The sequence below is a fragment of the Dipodomys ordii genome, unplaced genomic scaffold (assembly GCF_000151885.1).
Source record: "Dipodomys ordii isolate 6190 unplaced genomic scaffold, Dord_2.0 Scaffold150, whole genome shotgun sequence".
NCBI lineage: Eukaryota > Metazoa > Chordata > Mammalia > Rodentia > Heteromyidae > Dipodomys > Dipodomys ordii.
In genome coordinates this window covers 2,301,202-2,320,090 of record NW_012267366.1, presented here as the reverse complement: position 1 = coordinate 2,320,090, position 18,889 = coordinate 2,301,202, and the positions used below count along the sequence as shown (strand labels likewise).

The following is an 18,889-nucleotide window of genomic DNA, read 5'->3' as shown; positions in this document are numbered from 1 at the left end:
TTCTCTGTGCTTAACCTCTATTGAAGTTACATTTTCAAATTTTAAAAAATGGATAGGGAAAATTCTGGAAATACAACTGCATAAAGACAGAAAGAGTTAAGTACAACCAGAGGCTGGGGCAGGAGGTACAGGAACAGCGCTCATGGGCACAGGGTTTGTTTCCTTTTAGTGTGATCAAATGTTCAGTTGTTCAAAATGGTAATGGCTTCATAAATCTGTGAAAATACTATGAAAAATCCCACTGAATATTTCAATGAGGGAACTGTAGGTTCCTGGATCACAAGGTGACATATTGTTGTTATACGCCAAGGGCATCTAATGCTCCTAGACCCCTTAGCCAACGTCTTTGCCTTGAATCAGCAAATTTGCTATATTCCAATACATATTCTACCATGTGACTTCAGTAAGTTTCCTATGTCAATTGCAAGCATTTCCAGTGGAAATGACTCTATAAAGCAGCTCACATTCTGAAGCAGATGACAACTTGGCATGACTCAACTGCTTTCTCTGTGGTAGCTAATGGCAAGCCTGTGTAATAAGTATCTCTCCTCCACCTCTGCCTGTCTAGGCCTTTGCAAGCTGTCTGCTGCTTTTATATATTTGTGTTTCCTTCCTGTGCACAGCCACTTCCTACAGCTGCCAGAGGCTCATTACCAGCTGTAAGGCCCATTTCTTTCTCCTTGTCTGTGATAGGAACCTGAGCAGCCATTGGATGGCAGCTGAATACAACTATGCTCTTCCCAGAATCTGAACCAAAATTTCCTTGCATGGCCACTGTGACTGCTTTCTGGACACTCTTACACTTTATTTTTTGCCATTACTGGGACTTGAACTCAGGGCCTTAAGTGCTCTTGCTTGGCTTTTCTCCCTCCCTCCCTCCCTCCCTCCCTTCCTCCCCCTCTTCCTTCCTTCCCTCCCCCCCTTTCATCTTATAGTTTGCTCAAGGCTGGCATTCTACTACTTGAACCATACCTCCATTTCAAGGTTTTGTCAGCTTAATTGGAGATAAGAAATTCATTTCCTACCCAAGCTCTCTTTGGACCACGATCTTCTTGAGTAGTGGGGATTACAGGCATGAACTTCCAGCACCTGGGTCACTCCTAAGCTTTTAATTGTGATTCTAGGTTCCTATCTTGGCTCCAGGTGGATGAGGATACAAATAAGGGATAGGCTTCTATATATGCTTTTTATGCACATATCTTTGGGTGGTTCATGGGATTGAACTCAAGGTCGTTGCACCTGCTAAGCAAATGCTCTCCCACTGTGCTATACCTCACAGCTTCTGCGTTTCAAGAATGTCATTCAAGTTGATAGTCTCTCCCAACTCCCGCTGCACATCAATAACACACATTTATGAACTTCTCTCCTTTAGCACTAAGCTAGTGGCTAGTGATCTATCTTATCTCTCCTTTTTGTATGATGGCTGCCACCTGGGCAGTAAGCCACAATCCCACTTTCATTTTCTTCCCCAGTCACAGCTACCAACTTCTGCAAGGTTCTGAGTTACCAGCCTTGGCTTGGGGGAGGTGTTATGTATCCGATCATTATTCTGGGCTTGGATTCTCAACATCCTGTGCTCTACTGGCACAGGATGAAAGACTCCTTGGGTCTCTGTAAGCCTTGTAGATTTGCTATCAGGACCACTTTCCTAGGTGAGCCAGCATGGCTGCATTACAGAGCTGTTTGTATCATGTCAGTTTCTGGCTCTCTTTGTTTTTAGTTGTCTTTCAGATATGCTCATTTGACACACTAGGACTTGGCTTCTCATCCTAAAGTATTGGCTGGCTAAATGCCACCTTGTCTGTACACACTGGGTCCAGGTAGACTAGGCCCTCTGGGCTTGCTGGCTCATCAGGCACTCAGTCATGTTCAGCAGGGAGGGCTGTGGAAGTCTTCCTCCGCAGTGACTCAACAGTGTGGGACCAATTCTCACATTAATTTTCACAGTCCAGGGACTGTGTGCCCCAGGGAAGACTGTATATTCCCCACACAGCTGCCCACAGCACATGCTCATGGTTTGATTTCTCATGGGTGACTATTTTTTTTATCTCCCCATCAAAAGTTCAGCCAGCTGGCTAGAGGCATGGCTTTTAGCCTCTATCTTCCTGAAGCCCAAGCTGCCAACAACTTTCTGGATTTGAATTCCCTTCCCCCAGGCCATCAGAGCACATTTTTCAGCCCTTCTTTATTTCTTGACTTTAGATATTTCTATTTCTTGGTGTTCTACACACACAGATTCCTTTTTATCAAATTCTATTCTATTGTGGCTAACATTTTGAAGTTGTTATAATAGCTAGCATTAATTAACTGGACCAATAAATTGTATTATTAATGAAAAACATTTTCTCATTAAGCTCATTACTTTTATCTGATGATTATAAATATAAATACACAGTGTGTGTGGGGGGGGTTACTACTATGAATGATAAAATGTTGACAAAGAGTAGGTTTCCATCTAAAAGTGAAGCCTCTGGTCTACTTACTTGCTCATTTGCAAAATAGTGTTAGCATTTTTTTGAGGCAGGGTCTCACTACACAGTCCAGGCTGACCTCAAACTTGTGAAGCTTCGGCTTTCATTTCCTAAGCTCTGAGATGATAACGGGCACCACCATACTCTGCTTAAAGTATTAGGTGATTTAAAGCAATTTCCCTGAGGTTGGAGGTTAGCTCAGTAGTAGAGTACTTACTTAACATGTGTGAGGGTCTGGAGTGTCAAAGGAAAAAAAGAAGGAAGGAAGGAAGGAAGGAAGGACGGAGGGAGGGAGAAAAGACAATAGAAGAGAAAAGCATGATTTCTTGTCTAATACATAGGAAATACAGAAAGGAAAACTCAGAGGGGGAAAAAATAAAAGTCTGCAGAGTGTAGCTTGCATAATACCTTTTGGCTCCCCCTGCATCGGGGGAAACAATGATACAGTTCCTCCACTCGGATATATTCTCCCGAATCCACTGCAGGACTGCTGGTTCCGCATATAAATTATCCACAGGAATATCAAAGAATCCCTAAGGGAAGCAAAGTGGGTCATAATTACAAGGCTTCGCTTTTTTCAAAAAGATGCTTACTTTCACTAAGTAACATGAATTACTGTATTCAAAAGAAGCCTGCACACAATACTCTCCTCTTTTGTACATTTTCACAGAATTAAATCAAGACAGATAGCTGGGCACCTTTCATTCCATTTGGTCTTTAGGTAGTCTATCATTACTGTCATCACTCATGATGGCCTGGTCTTTGGGGAGAAAACAGCTCTACAAAGGCAGTGGGGAAAGAGGGTTGTTGGTTTTCATGCCTATTACAAACCAAATGTTTATATTCATTATAATTAATGAAGCAGGCACCGTTAATATGGTCTGTTTTAGAGGCAAACACACCAAATTGTAAAGAGATTTTAAATATGGCTGAGTACTGCTGCTCATGCCTATAATCCTAGCCTCTCAGGAGGCTGAGATGACAATTTGAAGCCAGCCCAGGTAGACAAATCCAAAAGAAAAAGTGCATTAAACCTCTATCATTCTAATCATTTTCCATAAGTTTTAGTAGAATCATATAGTCTCTAGTACCAAGAATCGTATAGTCTCTAGTATCTAATCTTCTAAAATGGACTGGAGGATAAGTGGTGTGAGACAGGGGGTATCAACATCCATTCCTAGTTTAGTGAAGACAAAAACTTCATGCTACCTCCTTTTAAAATGATTTAAGTTGACAGAGCATTAGGACCTAACTATTGTCAGAAAGAAATGGCTGGTACCTGTATCTGAGAGGCATGTAAGTCCATGGTGATGATATGATCAGCTCCAGCAACCGAGAGCATGTTGGCCACAAGCTTTGCAGAAATTGGAGCACGGCTCTGAAATAAACAGACATTTGATAATAGCCAATAGACCACTGGGCATGGTGGCTCACACCTGTAGTCCTAGCTACTCAGGAGGCTGAGATCTGAGGATCATGGTTCAAAGCCAGCCCAGGCAGGAAAGGCCTTGAGACTCTTCTCCCCAATAAACCACTCAGAAAACCAGAAGAGTGCTGTGGCTCTTGTCTTGAGCTGAAGAGCTGAGGGACAGTGCCTAGGCCCAGAGTTCAAGCACCACAACTGAAAAAAATAGGGAATAGACCACCTCATACCAAGAAAGACATGAGAAAAGGAATCATACACAGCATAGACAAAGTGGAATCAGGAAAACGACATGCATTGTCACAACACAAGGTGTATTCATTCCATTTTCATCATCAAATACACACTGTTGATGCAGACTAATGGGAATCAGTGTGTTTGATACTTGGTCTAGATTACAAATATCCAAGAAACAGTGAAGCAGGTAGACTGTACATGTAATGTTGCCATTTATATAGTTCAAATGATAAAAACTGGGTATAGAGATTTCCATGCTTTGGCTGGCTTTGCCTTAAAGATGATTTTTTTCAACCAGCAAAAGCAAGGAGCATTGTTCTAGAAGGACAGAGAGGCACACGTGGGCTTACTAAAGACAAGACATTATCACAGAGTCAGCCACGGACTGAAAGAATCCAGCTATTAAAGAAGCATTGTGTACTGATAGCTGAAGCTAATGTCATTACAAATTAAACAAAAACCAGGTGGAAGAAAGAACACGCTCAGGCAGCTGCTAATTTAATATGGAGAGAAATAAACATATTATCACTTATTGACATTATGTTCCTTCGTACAGTTACCTAACAGTTTTTATTACATTAGTTTCCACATCATAAATTGGGAACAATGAAACTGTCCACATCAAAAAGATCCCAGAGACTATACAGATATCATTAGATGGGATCTAAGAATTCTGTCATTTTCTATAAATAACAGGGTTCTTATACATGAGCCACCAGAAAGAAAAGGAAATAGAAGCTTAGAAGATTTCATTCAAAATAGTAACAAATCAATGATTCCATTAAAGCCACATGCACACATATAAACACAAGGGAAAGAAATCAAAATGTCCACAGGTTTTATTTTCTCTAACACATTAATTCTGTTTTTTAAATTATATATATATAAAAAAATTATATATACAACTTTAAAAGTATGTACCTACATATAGCTCTTTAAAATACAAAGAAAAGGATGATACAGAAACTCTCCAAAAATATTAATGGGCTGGGAATGTGGCTTAGTGGTAGAGTGCTTGCCTAGCATCCATGAAGCCCTGGGTTCAATTCCTCAGTACCACATACACAGAAAAAGCCAGAAGTGGCACTGTACCTCAAGTGGTAGAGCACTAGCCTTGAGCAAAAGCATCTCAGGGACAGTGCCTAGGCCCTGAGTTCAAGCCCCAGGATTGGCAAAACAAAAAAATGTTAACAGTATGTTTTCCTAGAAACAGACTTTGGAGAAAGTTTCTTTTTTCTTTCCTTTAATTTTTAAAAAATCTGCTCTAGTATCTATATACTATAATTCATGTTTTCATTGCTGACCTCCCCTATGTTATGATCTATGAAACCATTTTCAGCAGCATTTTTTCAGCTTTGATATCTCAAATCCTCTAGTCAGTTCAGCTGGGGCCTACTCAGAGCAGTTCCTCCCCCAGGCTCCACATTGGTGGCTCAGGCCACAGCTACCTGGTAGGCTAAGAATGGTAGCAAAATGTTCCAAGGCCAGCCTGGGTAGAAAAGTTGTGAGACTGTGTTTCTCAACACAAAGCTGGACACAGTAACATTTTCTTGTTATCCTAGCTACATGGGAGGTTGGCAGTAAGAGGATTGTGGTTTGAGGCCAGGTTGTGTAGAAAGTGCAAAAGTTTACAACTCAGGGTTGGCAAAGTGGCTCAGTGGTAGAGTGTTTGCCTTGCATGCATGAAGCCCTGGGTTGGATTCCTCAGCACCACATAAGCAGAAAAAGCCAGAAGTGGTGCTGTGGCTCAAGTGATAGAACACTAGCCTTGAGCTAAAGAGCTGAGGGACAGCGCCCAGGCCTAGAGTTCAAGCCCCATGACCGGCAAAAAACCAAAAAGTTCACAACTCATGGCAGGCTATGGTGGCATCCACTGCCTAAAAGATGGGCTGCAGGAAGGCACAGTGGCTCACAATAAGCTTAAGTCTTCCCAAAATATACACTGGGCAAATGTTTTATAAATCAGATTGAAAACATCAGAAAGTCTCTGCTTATTTTCAAGTCGAATTCAGTGCTTCAAATACCATCCTGCTAAATGAACATTTCAGACTTAAAAAAAATTACAAGGTTGTGGAGATTAGTGTTCCCTACAAAATGAAAAAGAGGCAATATTTGTATCACTGAAACAAGAACATGGCCTTAAAAATGTTCTGATAAAAGAAAAGAAACATCCCAAGCTGAAAGTCCTTCATCCCTATCTTCCGATAGAGATGTATTCTTTATCTCACACACAGCCCTGTTCTCACAGGGGAGGGAACTGGCAGTTACACTGCGCCTCCTCTCCTATGGCATGGACCAGCTGACTATATGGCTTGTGAGTCAAATCTGCCCATGGCCTGTTTTTGTTCAACTAAATTGCTAAGGATGGTTTCTCCAGTTAGATGAGATTGAACTAAAAGAAGAATATTCTTTGACATTTGGTGGGTACATAAAATTCCTAGTTCAGTGTGTATAAATAAAGTTTTATTGCAACACAATCACACCAGTTCTGTTACACATTGGCTATGGCAGCTTCTACAATAAAAGGGAGATGTGAAGCTAGAGCAATAGATTGTCCAATAGGCTGCAAATTCCAAGTATCTGACATATACCTCCTTTGATAAAGGTTGTCCCTTAGTGTATTACAGGCCATGTACTTCATAAGTAGTAGCTAATAGTCTCAAGTTATAGACAAGGAAAATAAAGTTAAAAAGTTTAAGTAACTAACAAAGAACAAAGAGCAAATAAGTGCTGGACTTTAAATCTGAACCCATTTCATACCAGACCTCAGACCACTTTGGTACCTTTTCTTTTATTTTGCTGGTCCTGGGTAGGACTAGAACTCAGGGCCCGGGTGCTGTCTCTGAGGCTCTTTGTGCTCAAGGCTAGAGAGCTACCACTTGAGCCACAGCACCACGTCTGGCTTTTTCTGAGAAGTTCGCTGGAGATAATAGACCCATGAGCTTTCCTGCCCGGGCTGGTTTTGAACCACGATCCTCATATCTCAGCTTCCTGAGTAGCTAGGATTACAGCTGTGAGCCACCAGTGACTGTGCTTGAAACAAGATTTGAAGATGGTTAAAGGTCACAAGATTTTTCTGGAATTCTTTGTAGGTGCTTCTAAGGAGAGCAATTTCAAAGAACTTCATTGCTTCATGAGATGTCATAGGCAAAGATTGCTACCGTTTTTAAGCCACTTGGCTTGTCAGAAACACTAGGAACTTAATAAACACACCTATGAGTCCTTCTCTTCAACTCATGTTCTCCAATAGCATGTGATTTGATTTCCTGAGCTGCCATATGAACTGTCTCTCAAACGTTATCCCATCTTTGACTCTGGGTGGTACATAATCAAAATGTTATCTCTTCCAGTAGCAGTTAAGTTGGGAAAACTCATGGAACATGTGTGCAATTTGGAAAAAACATCTAAATAGCTAATGATAATAAAACTGGTAAGCTGGCATTAGTGGCTCATGTCTATAATCCTAGCTACTCAGGAGGCTGAAATCTGGAGGATTGAGGTTTTAAAGCAGTGAAGGCAGACAAGTCCCTGAGACTCCTCCATCTGCTTTGGCAGGAGCAAAATGCTGCGCTGGAGGCATTACTCAAATGGTAGAGCACCAGCTGAGCAAGCATGAGGTTCCTGAGTTTAAGTCCTGGTACCAGCAAAACAAACAAACACAAAAAAACAACAAAAGGAAGGAAGGAAGGAAGGAAGGGAGGGGGGAGAGAGGGAGGGAGGGAGGGAGGGGGGAGGGAGGGAAAGAAGGAGAGAAGGAGGGAAGAAGAGAAATCTGGTAAATAGCTAGATTATGCAATTCTACAATTGGACAAAACCACTTGGGGCTTCAGAAATTTTTGGGCTTTTCTTGCTAGCACAGTGGATGGGGACAAGGCTGGCAATTAGAGATCATAAGCTTGAGGTAATCACACTTGATGCAATGCAAGAGACAAGGTACAGCAACACTAGTTTCCTTAGTACACAGATTCCATTATGAATAAAAATAAGAAACTAGTTAGAAACTACAACCTTGGACAAAAGAGGCAGCAGAGAATAGGATAAATGCCAAGAAATGCAGTGTCTGAATATTTCTGTCTGTTAAAGAGAAATTTAAAGCTACAAACTGCTCAATTGTGGAAAAAGGGAATAAGAGAATAAGAGAAAAAAATGTTCTGAAGAATATAAAATTAAGTATGTCAGGGCCAAACACAAAATGAAAAACCTATCAGAAATAAAAGAACTTGATCAAAATAATAGTCACACACTGTGAGAAGCTACAATTATCAAATATCTCTGGACCAAATACAAAGCCTAATAGAAAAAAATTGAATTAAAAGAAACAGTCAGAGCTGGGTATTGGTAGCTCATGCCTGTCATTCTAGCTACTCAGGTGGCTGAGATCTGAGGGTCACAGTTTGAAGCCAGCCTGGGCAGGAAAGTCAATGAGACTCTTATCTCCAATAAACTACTCAGAAAAAGCTAGAAGTGGCTCTGTGGCTCAAGTGGTAGACCACTAGCCTTGAGCACAAAGAGGCTCAGAGACAGCTCCCATGCCCTGAGTTCAAGCCACAGGACTGGGGGGAAAAAAGAAATAGTCACACAGTATGAAAATTTACTAAGTCCCTTTTCACATGAAAGAGAAAAAGTCTCCTTTATGACACAGACAAGAATGTGCACACTAAAATATCTTGGAAGAACACACAGGCAGAAGAGCTAAGTCACACATTACTGTTGGGATGAAATTTCCAAGTAACTAAAAATACCATCTAAAACTTGAGAATCTTGTCTAAAATAAAAGAAGCTGTATAAATAACAAGGGAGGACGTGGCTTCATAGCAGCTTAAGTTACTGACAGTGTGGGCTGCTCAAAAGTGACAGACACACCGATGGTATAGACATGGCTGGTGTCCTCAAAGGATCATGTGCTAGAAGCAGTGTGGAGGTGGTGAAACTTTACAAAGTTGGGCCTACATCCGGGCAAAAATTCACAAGACCCCAATCTTAACAGGCAGAGCTGGGCCTGGTGGTGCAAAACTGTCATCTCAGCTATATGGGAAGTATAAATAGGAGGACTGTGGTAGAGGCCAGAATAAATCAAGACCTTAATTCCTTTTATAACTTGTGCAGGAACATGACCCTACGCTCATCTTTTTATTTTTTTGTCCATTGTGGGCCTAGAACTCAGGGCCTACCACATTGAGCCACAGCACCATTTCTGGTTTTCTAGTGCTTAATTGGAGATTAAAAGTTTCATGGATTTTCCTACCTGGGCTGGCTTCAAATCATAATCCTTCTATCTCAGCCCCCTGTAGGCAGGATTGTAGGTATGAGCCACCAGAAACTGGCTCCCACATCTTGGTTTCAGACATTTGGCTTGTGAACTTGTGAAAAAATAAATTTCTGCTCTTTTAATCTACCAGGCTTAAGGTAACTTGTTTTAACTGTCCTAGCGAACAATCTCATTCCAATTCCTCTCAATCTCCAACTTCTTATGTATCTTGAAGGTTAAGACCAACTAAATGTTCTTCAACTTCTCCAGGAGACTTACAGATGCTCCTCTAATGCTAATGTTGGTAAAAGAATATTCAACCAATATTAACTCTTTTCTTATTATAAAGTTAAAAACAGGTTAACAAAGTGTATTTAATCAACCTTTTTTATTTTGGGAGACTCATAGGTTCACATATGGTTGTAGGTAATAACAGCAGAAATCCTATGGGTCATTCAGCCAGCATCTCAAACCTGTAGCATAATATCACAACTAGGATCCTGACACACATACAATCCTGTGATATACTTTGGATGTTTTCCAGTTTAAATTGGAAAGGGGTATGTGTGCGTGTATGTAATCTAATCCACCACCACAAATATGTACAGTATCATCATGCTCTGGATAATAATGGTATTTTGTTTGTTTTTGTTGCCAATCCTTGGGCTTGAACTCAGGGCCTGGACACTGTCCTTGAGCTTTTTTGCTCTAGGCTAGTGCTCTAGTATTTGAGTTACAACTCTACTCCTGGCTTTTTTGTGGTTAATTAGAGATAAGTGTTTTATGGATTTCCTACCCGGGCTGGCTTTGAACAGATATCCTCAGATCTCAGCCTCCTGAGCAGCTAGGATTACAGGCGTTAGCCACCGGCACCAAGCTAATAATTATATTTTAATACCTGAAAAAAATGTGCATCATCTATGAGAGGCAGAGATTGGGGGATCATAATTTGAGGTCAGCCTGGGCCAAAAAAATGTTTGTAAGACTTCATTTCAACCAGTGTCTGGGCATTGTTGACATGTGTCTATGAAATAAGCCATGTGGCAAAGCATGAAGAGGAAGATCACTGTCCATGCTGGCCCGAGCATAAAGCTAGAGAGCTTATTGTGAAAAATAACGAAAGCAAAAAGGATTAGCAGAGTGGTTCAAATGGTAGAGCACCTTCCTAGTTCAAATTCCAGTACCACCAAACAAATCAAAAGACCAAGAAAGCCAACACTTCCCTGATATTCTAATAAGGGTGGCATGTGAGGAGCTCTGGTGACCCAGAACAGGATTTTTGTTTTGTTTTGTTTTTCCCGGTCATAGGACTTGAACTCTGGGCCTAGGTGCTGTCCCTCAGCTCTCCAGCTCAAGGTGAGCGCTCTACCACTTGAGCTACAATGCCACTTCCTGCTTTCTGGTGGTTTATTGGAGATAAGAATCCCAAGCTAGGCTGGCTTTGAACCACAATCCTCAGATTTCAGCCTCCTGAGTAGCTAGGATTACAAGCATGAGCCACCAGTGCCTGGTGACCCAGAGCGTTTATAGGACAGGACACACCTCTCCTACCTTGTCCTTTTTGTCTTGCCGGGCATATGGGAAACATGGGATCACGGCGGTCACCCGGGAAGATGAGGCAATCTTGCACGCGTTGATCATGATAAGCAGTTCCATGAGGTTGTCGTTAATTTCTCCACAGCCACTCTGGATGATGTAGACATCTTCCCCTCTTACACTTTCACCGATCTCAACGCTAGAGATTAAAAATGGCATCATTAATACTAAGTAAATCTATCTGTGTCCCAAGGGCTCTTGGAGACTACACCAAGTTTGTGATGTACAAGGCCCAGCCCTAAGTCTGAGCATACAGTCACGTCATGATGGCAGTTTTCTAGAGGACATAAGAAACTCAGCAAAGGGAAAAAATGTGTGAGGGCAAGCTGGAGAAAACCAGAGCCTCCCTTTGTCTCCTCCAGATGAGTAACAGAAGTTGAACGCAATGCCTCCAGTAGTGAGCTGTGGCAACTCAAGCCCAGTGTTGCCCACTAAGACCCAGGGTTTGTCTTGAAAGCTGGTCACATGGGTAGCCTTTTGCCTAATGAGTATCAAAATCTCCCAATCTCAGGCAAGTATTCAGCATAGATTATATTATTCTGCAGTTGTTACTAGTTAATCTGCACTTGTAATCCCAGCTACAATTCCTGGTGGAGATTGGGCAGATCATGGTTCTAGGCTAGCCTGAGCAAAATGTTAGTAAGATACCATCTCAGCCAAAAGGCCGGATGTAGTCATGTGTGTTGGTAATTCCAACTATGTGGGAGATATAAGTAGGAGGATCAAGGGTGAAGGCTGGAGGTTGAAGGCTGGCCCCACTAAAGATCATGGACCCCATCTGAAAAATAACTAAGGCCAAAAAAGGCTGATGTGGTTCAAGTGGTAAGATACCTGCCTGGTTAGCATAAAGCTCTGAATTCAAACCCCAGTATTGGTGCATAGGCACAGACAGACAGACAGACAGATAGATACAGACAGACAGACAGACAGACAGACACACACACACACACACACACACACACACTTTACCAATGCTGAGCCATTCTTAACAAGGAATGCTGCGAACTGTCAAAAAAAAAATCAAAGTTCCCAGATGCCAATGGCTGACTTTGGGAAGGACACCTTTCTCTGTTCCAGTCTGGCTATGTTAACTCTTTTGTGTAAATTATGATGGCTTTAGAGATTTTTTTTAAAGCTGCTATACAAGAATATTGCTTTAAAATTCAAATCATTCAATAAGGTTTATAACAGACAGGCAAATAGCCTGGAGGCGATCAATTTCAAGTTGGGCTGTGCTTTTTAGCTATCTAAGGCTCTAGCAAAGATGTGAGTCTTGCTGTCTTGAGTTGAAACTTGGAGCATCACCCACTTCCTTGTCATTCGTGAAGAGGACGTCGTCATAGCACAGTCTCTCTGTCCCATCACGTCCCTCTCCGATTCTCAACCAAGATTCACGCTCACCTGACAGATAATCTCAACTGAGTAAACGATGGGCCAAGCAACGTAGCCAGCTTCAACCACTGTCTATCTCCTACCACACACAAGTTGTTACTCTGGGTGTAATATCTGTATCTTGTTGCTGGACTAACTTTTCTAAGTACTACATTGCAATTCAACTGCGAACACTCAACTAACAATTTAGCATTTCCCAATGTGTTTCCCCACCCTGCAGCTGGTCTGTGGGAGCTGCTTGACCTGCTTCATCCTCTGCCTGTGCCCAGCTGTGGCCTGGGGATTCCTATCTCTTCTCTTCTGCACGCCATTTCCCATTTTCTGACATGCTAACTCCTTGAGAAGCTGTGAGTCCAGGCTCACTTTTGACAAACTACATCATGTGGACATTTCTGTGTCTGTAGATGTAGAATTTTCTTACTCAATGGAAGAAAAATCCCTGACAAGGAGAAAGAAAAGCGAAAGGGCCACATGCTTCATGTAGGTCCTTCACAGCACTGTGGAGTCAAAAAGATCGGCTCTGCTTCGACACGTGCTTTGAAAAGGCAAATTTGTTCTCATACTTTTAAATTTGAAATGAGAGCACTGCGTGAACTTTGCTTATGTCCAATCTCTTATCTTGAGTGTAGAAAACTAGGGCTACAGATGCAACTCAAGGGTTAAAGCACAAGGGAGGGAAAGGGAGTAAAGGGAAGAGATAGAGAGGAGAAGCAAGGATAGGGCTGGGAAAATGCATGAATGTAGCAAACAAGGACTAGGTCCCAACTAGCCTCATGATCTCAGATAACCCTCCTTTTTGTCATGTACTAAGAACTCCAAGTTTCAGTCCTTTTGAGGTGCACATCCACAAGCAAAGGCAAGGTGCCCTGTATGCTGTATAGTTACACAGCATTTCAAATACATAAGCTGTATTTTTTGTTACATCGCTGAGGCAGTTTTTCAATGTTGTACCTAAGTCTTGTAACTTCTATTTTCTTTTTATTTAAGATAGGGGCTCATTATATACTGCAATTTGATCCAGAGCTTGATACACAGGCCAGGCAAACCTCAAACTTGAGATCCTCCTATCCTAGACTTCAAAGTTCTGGGAATACAGGTGTATACCACTATGGCTGGCATACTCTGTGGCTTTTAATTGCACAATTTGCATAGTATGGAAATTTTTAGGAATCCATATGTCACATTACAACAGCACTGGCTGTAAGCAAACTCATCCAAAAATAAAATATAAGGAATTCACATGTGAGGCATGTGAATAATTATCCTTCTTTCCTCCAAAGACCAGAAATCAATGACATCCAATTACCTTATCTGATTTAAAAGGCCAAGTTAATAATTAATGAAAATCTAAAAACAAATCAACATTTAAGATGCCATGTACTAGTCTATGTAAATGAACAGAAGCTTATATTCAACTGCAAAGCGCATAAATAAAAGATGACTTCTTTAAGTGACATGTTCTTCAACTGAGTTTTGATAACATTACATTGTGTTCCTGCATGTTCTCTGCTATAGATATCAACAATTCGCTAGCAATTGAGGATGGAAACAATAGAAAAAAGTCCTTTGTGTGCCTCCTATTTTGAGTTAACATTAACTTCTTTATAAACCTTCCATCAAGTGTTGGGTGAAGCTAATTATGGTATATCTTAGGTTGACAAAATACAGTGGACAGGCTGTGTGTGGGGGGGGGTGTGTGCCAGTCTTGGGGGTTGAAATCAGGGCCTGAGCACTGTGCCTGACTTTATTGTTCAGGGATAGCACTCTACCACCTGAGTCTCAAGTCCACTTCTAGCTTTTCTTTTTTGGTAGTTAAATAAGGATAAGAGACTTTTCTGCCTGGGTGGCTTTGAATCATGATCCTCAGATCTCAGCTTCCTGAGTAGCTAGGATTATAATTATGAGCCACCTGCACTTACCAAATAGCCAGTTTTTCATATGGCCCATCAGCCAGGAATGGTATGGTAGGCAGGGCCCTCCCTGATAGCCACACCCTAATCCTTCGAATATATTAGACTATACAGGAAAGAGAACTGTATTTGGATATTAACCAGATAGCCCAAACACAAGATGTTAGACTGGATTATTTAAATTAGCCCCATGTAAACTGGCTTGTAAAATGGGATAGGGACACAAAAGAGATCTGAGCCAGGTGCTGGTAGTTTGTTACTCAGGAGGCTGAGATCTGAGGATCCCATTTCAAAGGTAGACTGGGCAGGAAAGTCTATGAGACTCTTACCTCCAATTAACCAGCAAATAAGTGGAAGCAGAGCTATGGCTCAAGTGGTAGAGCATCGACCTTGAGTTTTTTCACTAAGGAAGAGTTCCTAGGCTATGAATCCAAGTCCAAGTAGCAGCACAACAAAAGAGATCAAAGGCAGAAAGAGAAGTGATCAGTGAGGCACTGAAGCTGGAGGAGGGAACCAAGAACCCAAGAATGTGTGCTACCATCACAAACTGGGCAAGGCTAGGGGCTGTATTAGCCACTAATGACCCAGGCAGGAGTACAGCCATATAGAGCCATGAAGGCCTTCGAACTTTCAGAACTGTAAGATACAGCAGCAACAGAAACTCCAGATAGGCAACAGTGCCTGAAATATTTACGATCTGGCCCTTTACAGAAAGTTTCTCAATTCCTGATCTTATAACTGTTTATCTCACAAGATTAGATTTTTGTCTTGTTTTGTTTTGCTTCCCTTAGGAACAGCAATCTGTCTAGGAATAGCAGTCCAGGAGAGGACAGGGTTCCAAAGCCCGCCTGGCTTTTCCTCATCAATAAGATCTCTCTTGGGCTGGATCCTAGGTTTTTCACATTGTGGGGATAGAAGGGTGCATCCGCCTTCTAGTCAGCCAAAGGATCATTTCTGATCCCCAAACAAAGAAGTAGAAGTATGGAACTTACTCAACAATGAGTGGCTGTAGCAAAGTTTTGTTTTGTTTTGTTTCGAACATTTTTCCCAACAAGAAGGAGGGTCTACATCCATTTCCTCAAACCTGGAAGTACTCTGGACTTAAGCAAGAGAACATGAAAACAAATAGTGATATGCTAACTTCCAGACTCAGGCCTTAACAGAGTGGTAGCTGCTTCTTGTCTTAGGAAACACTCCTGTCGGAACTCAGCTTCCATGCTGGAAGGAAGTCCAAGCAGCTATGAGGAAGGAGTACTAGAAGAGGAACCAAATTCCTATCTAGCCTTCCATGTAAAAGCTAGTAAAAACCATGTGAGTGAGTCACCTTCAAAATAGATCCTCCAGCCTCTGTACTCACCCCAGCAGGCCACCGCTGGAGAGACACAAACCTCCCGTGCCCAGCCCTGCTCAAATCACACATTTTGTAGCAAAAATAAACAATTGACAATGTAAGCCACTGAGTTCTGCATGATTTGTTTCATAGCAATAACTAGTATCTTGGGTCCCTCAGCACAGCTAAGAGCATGAGCATCAGGTTAAGTGACCAGACTAAAATGGTACAACAGAGACCTCCTGAATGCTGGCCTAGGAGGTCAGGAATTTCTGGTGCCTGTAAGAAGCTAGAACAGATTTTACCCCGCACATCTGTCATGATAGGAAGGCGAAAGTAGAAGGCTCTGATTACTGATATCTGATTAAGTAGCACATATGAAAAGATGCATGGACTAGAAGGACTGATGATCTGGAGAGAACAACCCAGGTTTCTGGTCTTGGCTCAGTGAGAGATTGCAAAAGAGGCTTTATAGGTGAATTGAGTCAACTTTCTCTTCTTTTTGCCTTCCTGTTTTACTCCTCTATGGGACCACACAGTATAAATAGATTATTAGCACAGTACCTGAAACAGAGAGAATTGTTCATCAAAACCAACTTCCATCCCTGTACAGTTCATGGGAAAAAGTCAGGAAGTTAACCTTTTAAGTTCTACATATTCAAAACATAAAATACAGCTCTATAAGCAATTCTCAGGTTCCAGGCTGAGTTGGTTTTCAAGACTTTATGACTTATTTCAAGTGCGATTAAAAGATATTCAGAACCAATTGAAAATTAGTCTGCTTCAAGCCAGGCACTGGTTGCTCAGGCCTGTAATCCTAGCTACTGAGGAGGCTGAGATCTGAGGATCACTGTTTGAAGCCAGACCAGGTAAGAGTCAGGGAGATTTATCTTCAATTAACCAGCAATAATCATTAGTGCAGTTGTGGCTCAAGTGGTACAACTTCCGCCTTGAGTGAAAAAGCTAAGCCTCAGAACCTGTACCACAAAAAAAAAGCTTGCCTTATATTGGAACCAAACATGAACAATCATACTTGAATATCTGCGTGAGTTTCATTTAAGCCTATAGAGTGATTTATGCAGAAATCCAGCTTTGACTGAGCAAAAACAGGTCTCAACCAGCCATGCTTTGAACAAAGGGTTGAGCTGCATTGAGATCACAAGAAAAGGCAATGTAATTGTTTCCAAAACCCACATCAATTACAATGTCTCCATATTATGTTTCTATCAGATGTCTTTATTCTGACTGGCAACATACTGTAACATTGAAACCTAGCTCCTCCCCAGTTTCTCCATTAAACCCTACCAAGGGGAATTCTTTAGCTTGATTTCTCCAGGCAGTAATAGCACCTGCCATCTACTCATGCTGTTTGATGGAACTACAATTTACTTCTTGCAAGGAAGCTTATAACCTACAATCTGACTGGTCCAGGAAAAATTTTTTAAAAAGCATCTTTGCCATCAGTTACAACAAAGCTCTTGCTATGGAATTCCCCCTCCCCCCATATTTTCTTCTGGTAACTTTTAAGTTGTAGATCTTAAAGCCTATGATGCATTTGAAGATAACTTTTGTAAATAGGGAGAAGTATGGATGGAGGTTCATTTTGTTTTCATGGTTTTTTTTTTCTCCCATGCGGCTATCCAACAGCTTCAACACGATTTCTTAAAATTGTTCGTTAAACTGGAACTTTGCCAAAGATTGAAAAGTTATCCATACTGGTGTACAGCTAGCTGTACTAAGCATATGGGGAGAGGGGAAAAGAGGCCAACTTGAAACTGATCAAAGAGCTTCGTGGATTTGGGCAGGTGGAAGAAAGAACCCAAAGCCCAGCTTCTGAAGATGGCCATCTCCTGATGGCACTAAACCCCGCTGACCACGACTTATGCACTTAAAAAAGGGTTGAATTTACAGCAAAAAGGGAGCCTTGTGGCTGTATACTGCCGACTCCTAGAAATAACAAAGAAGCTGCAAGTCGTTCAGCTTAGAGGCAGCAAAGTTAGGGGAAGCAGGCGAGCCCGGCACGTGTGTCCGGTACGGGATTCTCAGGCGCTTTGAAACTTCTGCAATGGATAAGGCGAATGCTGGGTACCTGGGGCGGGAGGAACCACGATCTCGGGTCCCCTGGCTCAGACCCAGGACCCAGACCCCGGGAAGGCACGTTTGAAAGGACCTCAGGTAAACAAGGGCACGGGATGTGTGCGGAACCTATTGTGTCACACACAGGTCTGGCGTTTAACTTGGCAGGTCAGAGAGGGGAAACTGGGAGGGGGGCCAAGCTCCGTCCTCCAGCACTCCCTGCACGGATGCAGACACTGGGGATGTCGCCGGCGGTCGGTGACCACCCTGATGTCGCCCTTCCGGACTTGGGACGTCACAGCAGGCGGCGCAATTGGAAGGCCCCGACACCTTCAGCCGGCCCCTCAAAGGCTTAGCCCTGGGCGCGCACGCGAAAGCGGGGAAGGCAGGAGGGCACCCCTCCTGGACCTCTCCCCTGGCGCAGCCGCGGTGGCTCTGAGGCCGCGTTGCCGCCGTCCCGCCCCGGAAGGGGTGCACGGCGCCCGCGGAGGTGGCTCGAGCATAACGGCCCCACGCTCGGCCCCGCAGCCGCGCGCCCGCCCCGTCTCAGCTCCCACCTGGTCTCCTGGTTGCTGAACTTCTTGGTGACCACCTTGCCCAACTCCAGGCCCAGGCGGTCGGCGACGCGCTGGGACAGGTCCTGGTGCGAGCTCCCGCTGAAGAGCACGATGTTGGGCATGGTGGTTCGTGGGTTCCGAGGAGCGCGCGGTGAAGGCGATCGCGACAACGACAGCGACACAGACGGCTGTGGCAGTTGCTGCTGGAGCGGGAAAGCACAGCGACGAGACCCGAGCTATGGGGAGGAGCTAAGGGGGAGGAGCTGGGGGAGGAGCTGGAGGAGCAGGAGCTGGGGGAGGAGCTTGAGGACGCAGGGAGCTGCAGCTGCCCACATAGCCCTGGTAGTTGGATGCGAAGCCTTGGATGTTCCCAGAGTGCCCAGGTGCCCAAAGAACTTTCCGCTTAAACTTGACCTTTCTGACCTGCCTCTCGGGTGACATCCAATCATCCAATTAACTAGGCACTGAAAGACAGAGAGATACAAAGCAATCAGAGAGATAGCTGTCAGCCAAGGGCTATGCCCTGACCTGGATTGCCCCAACTCCTTGTGAACCACTGGTGCTGAACTGCAGCAAGGCAGTGATGGTGGCATAAACCACCATTGAAACTCCATTAAGAGAAATGCTTTACCCCGCTCCCCCCCCCAAA

At 43.1% G+C, this 18,889-nt stretch overlaps 1 protein-coding gene across 1 annotated transcript in view; it reads right to left on the bottom strand.

Annotated features, from left to right (window-relative positions):
- The window catches only part of Prps2 (phosphoribosyl pyrophosphate synthetase 2), a 28,727-nt gene extending 10,225 nt beyond the window's left edge, over positions 1-18,502 (bottom strand). Inside the window, exons 1-4 of the mRNA XM_013032202.1 lie at positions 18,241-18,502; positions 10,931-11,114; positions 3,751-3,849; positions 2,880-3,004 (exon numbers count right to left, since the gene is read on the bottom strand). Of these exons, the coding sequence (XP_012887656.1) occupies positions 2,880-3,004; positions 3,751-3,849; positions 10,931-11,114; positions 18,241-18,362 (530 nt within the window). The 5' untranslated portion in view covers positions 18,363-18,502. The remainder of the gene's footprint in view (positions 1-2,879; positions 3,005-3,750; positions 3,850-10,930; positions 11,115-18,240) is intronic.
- Between the last annotated feature and the right edge of the window lie 387 nt (positions 18,503-18,889).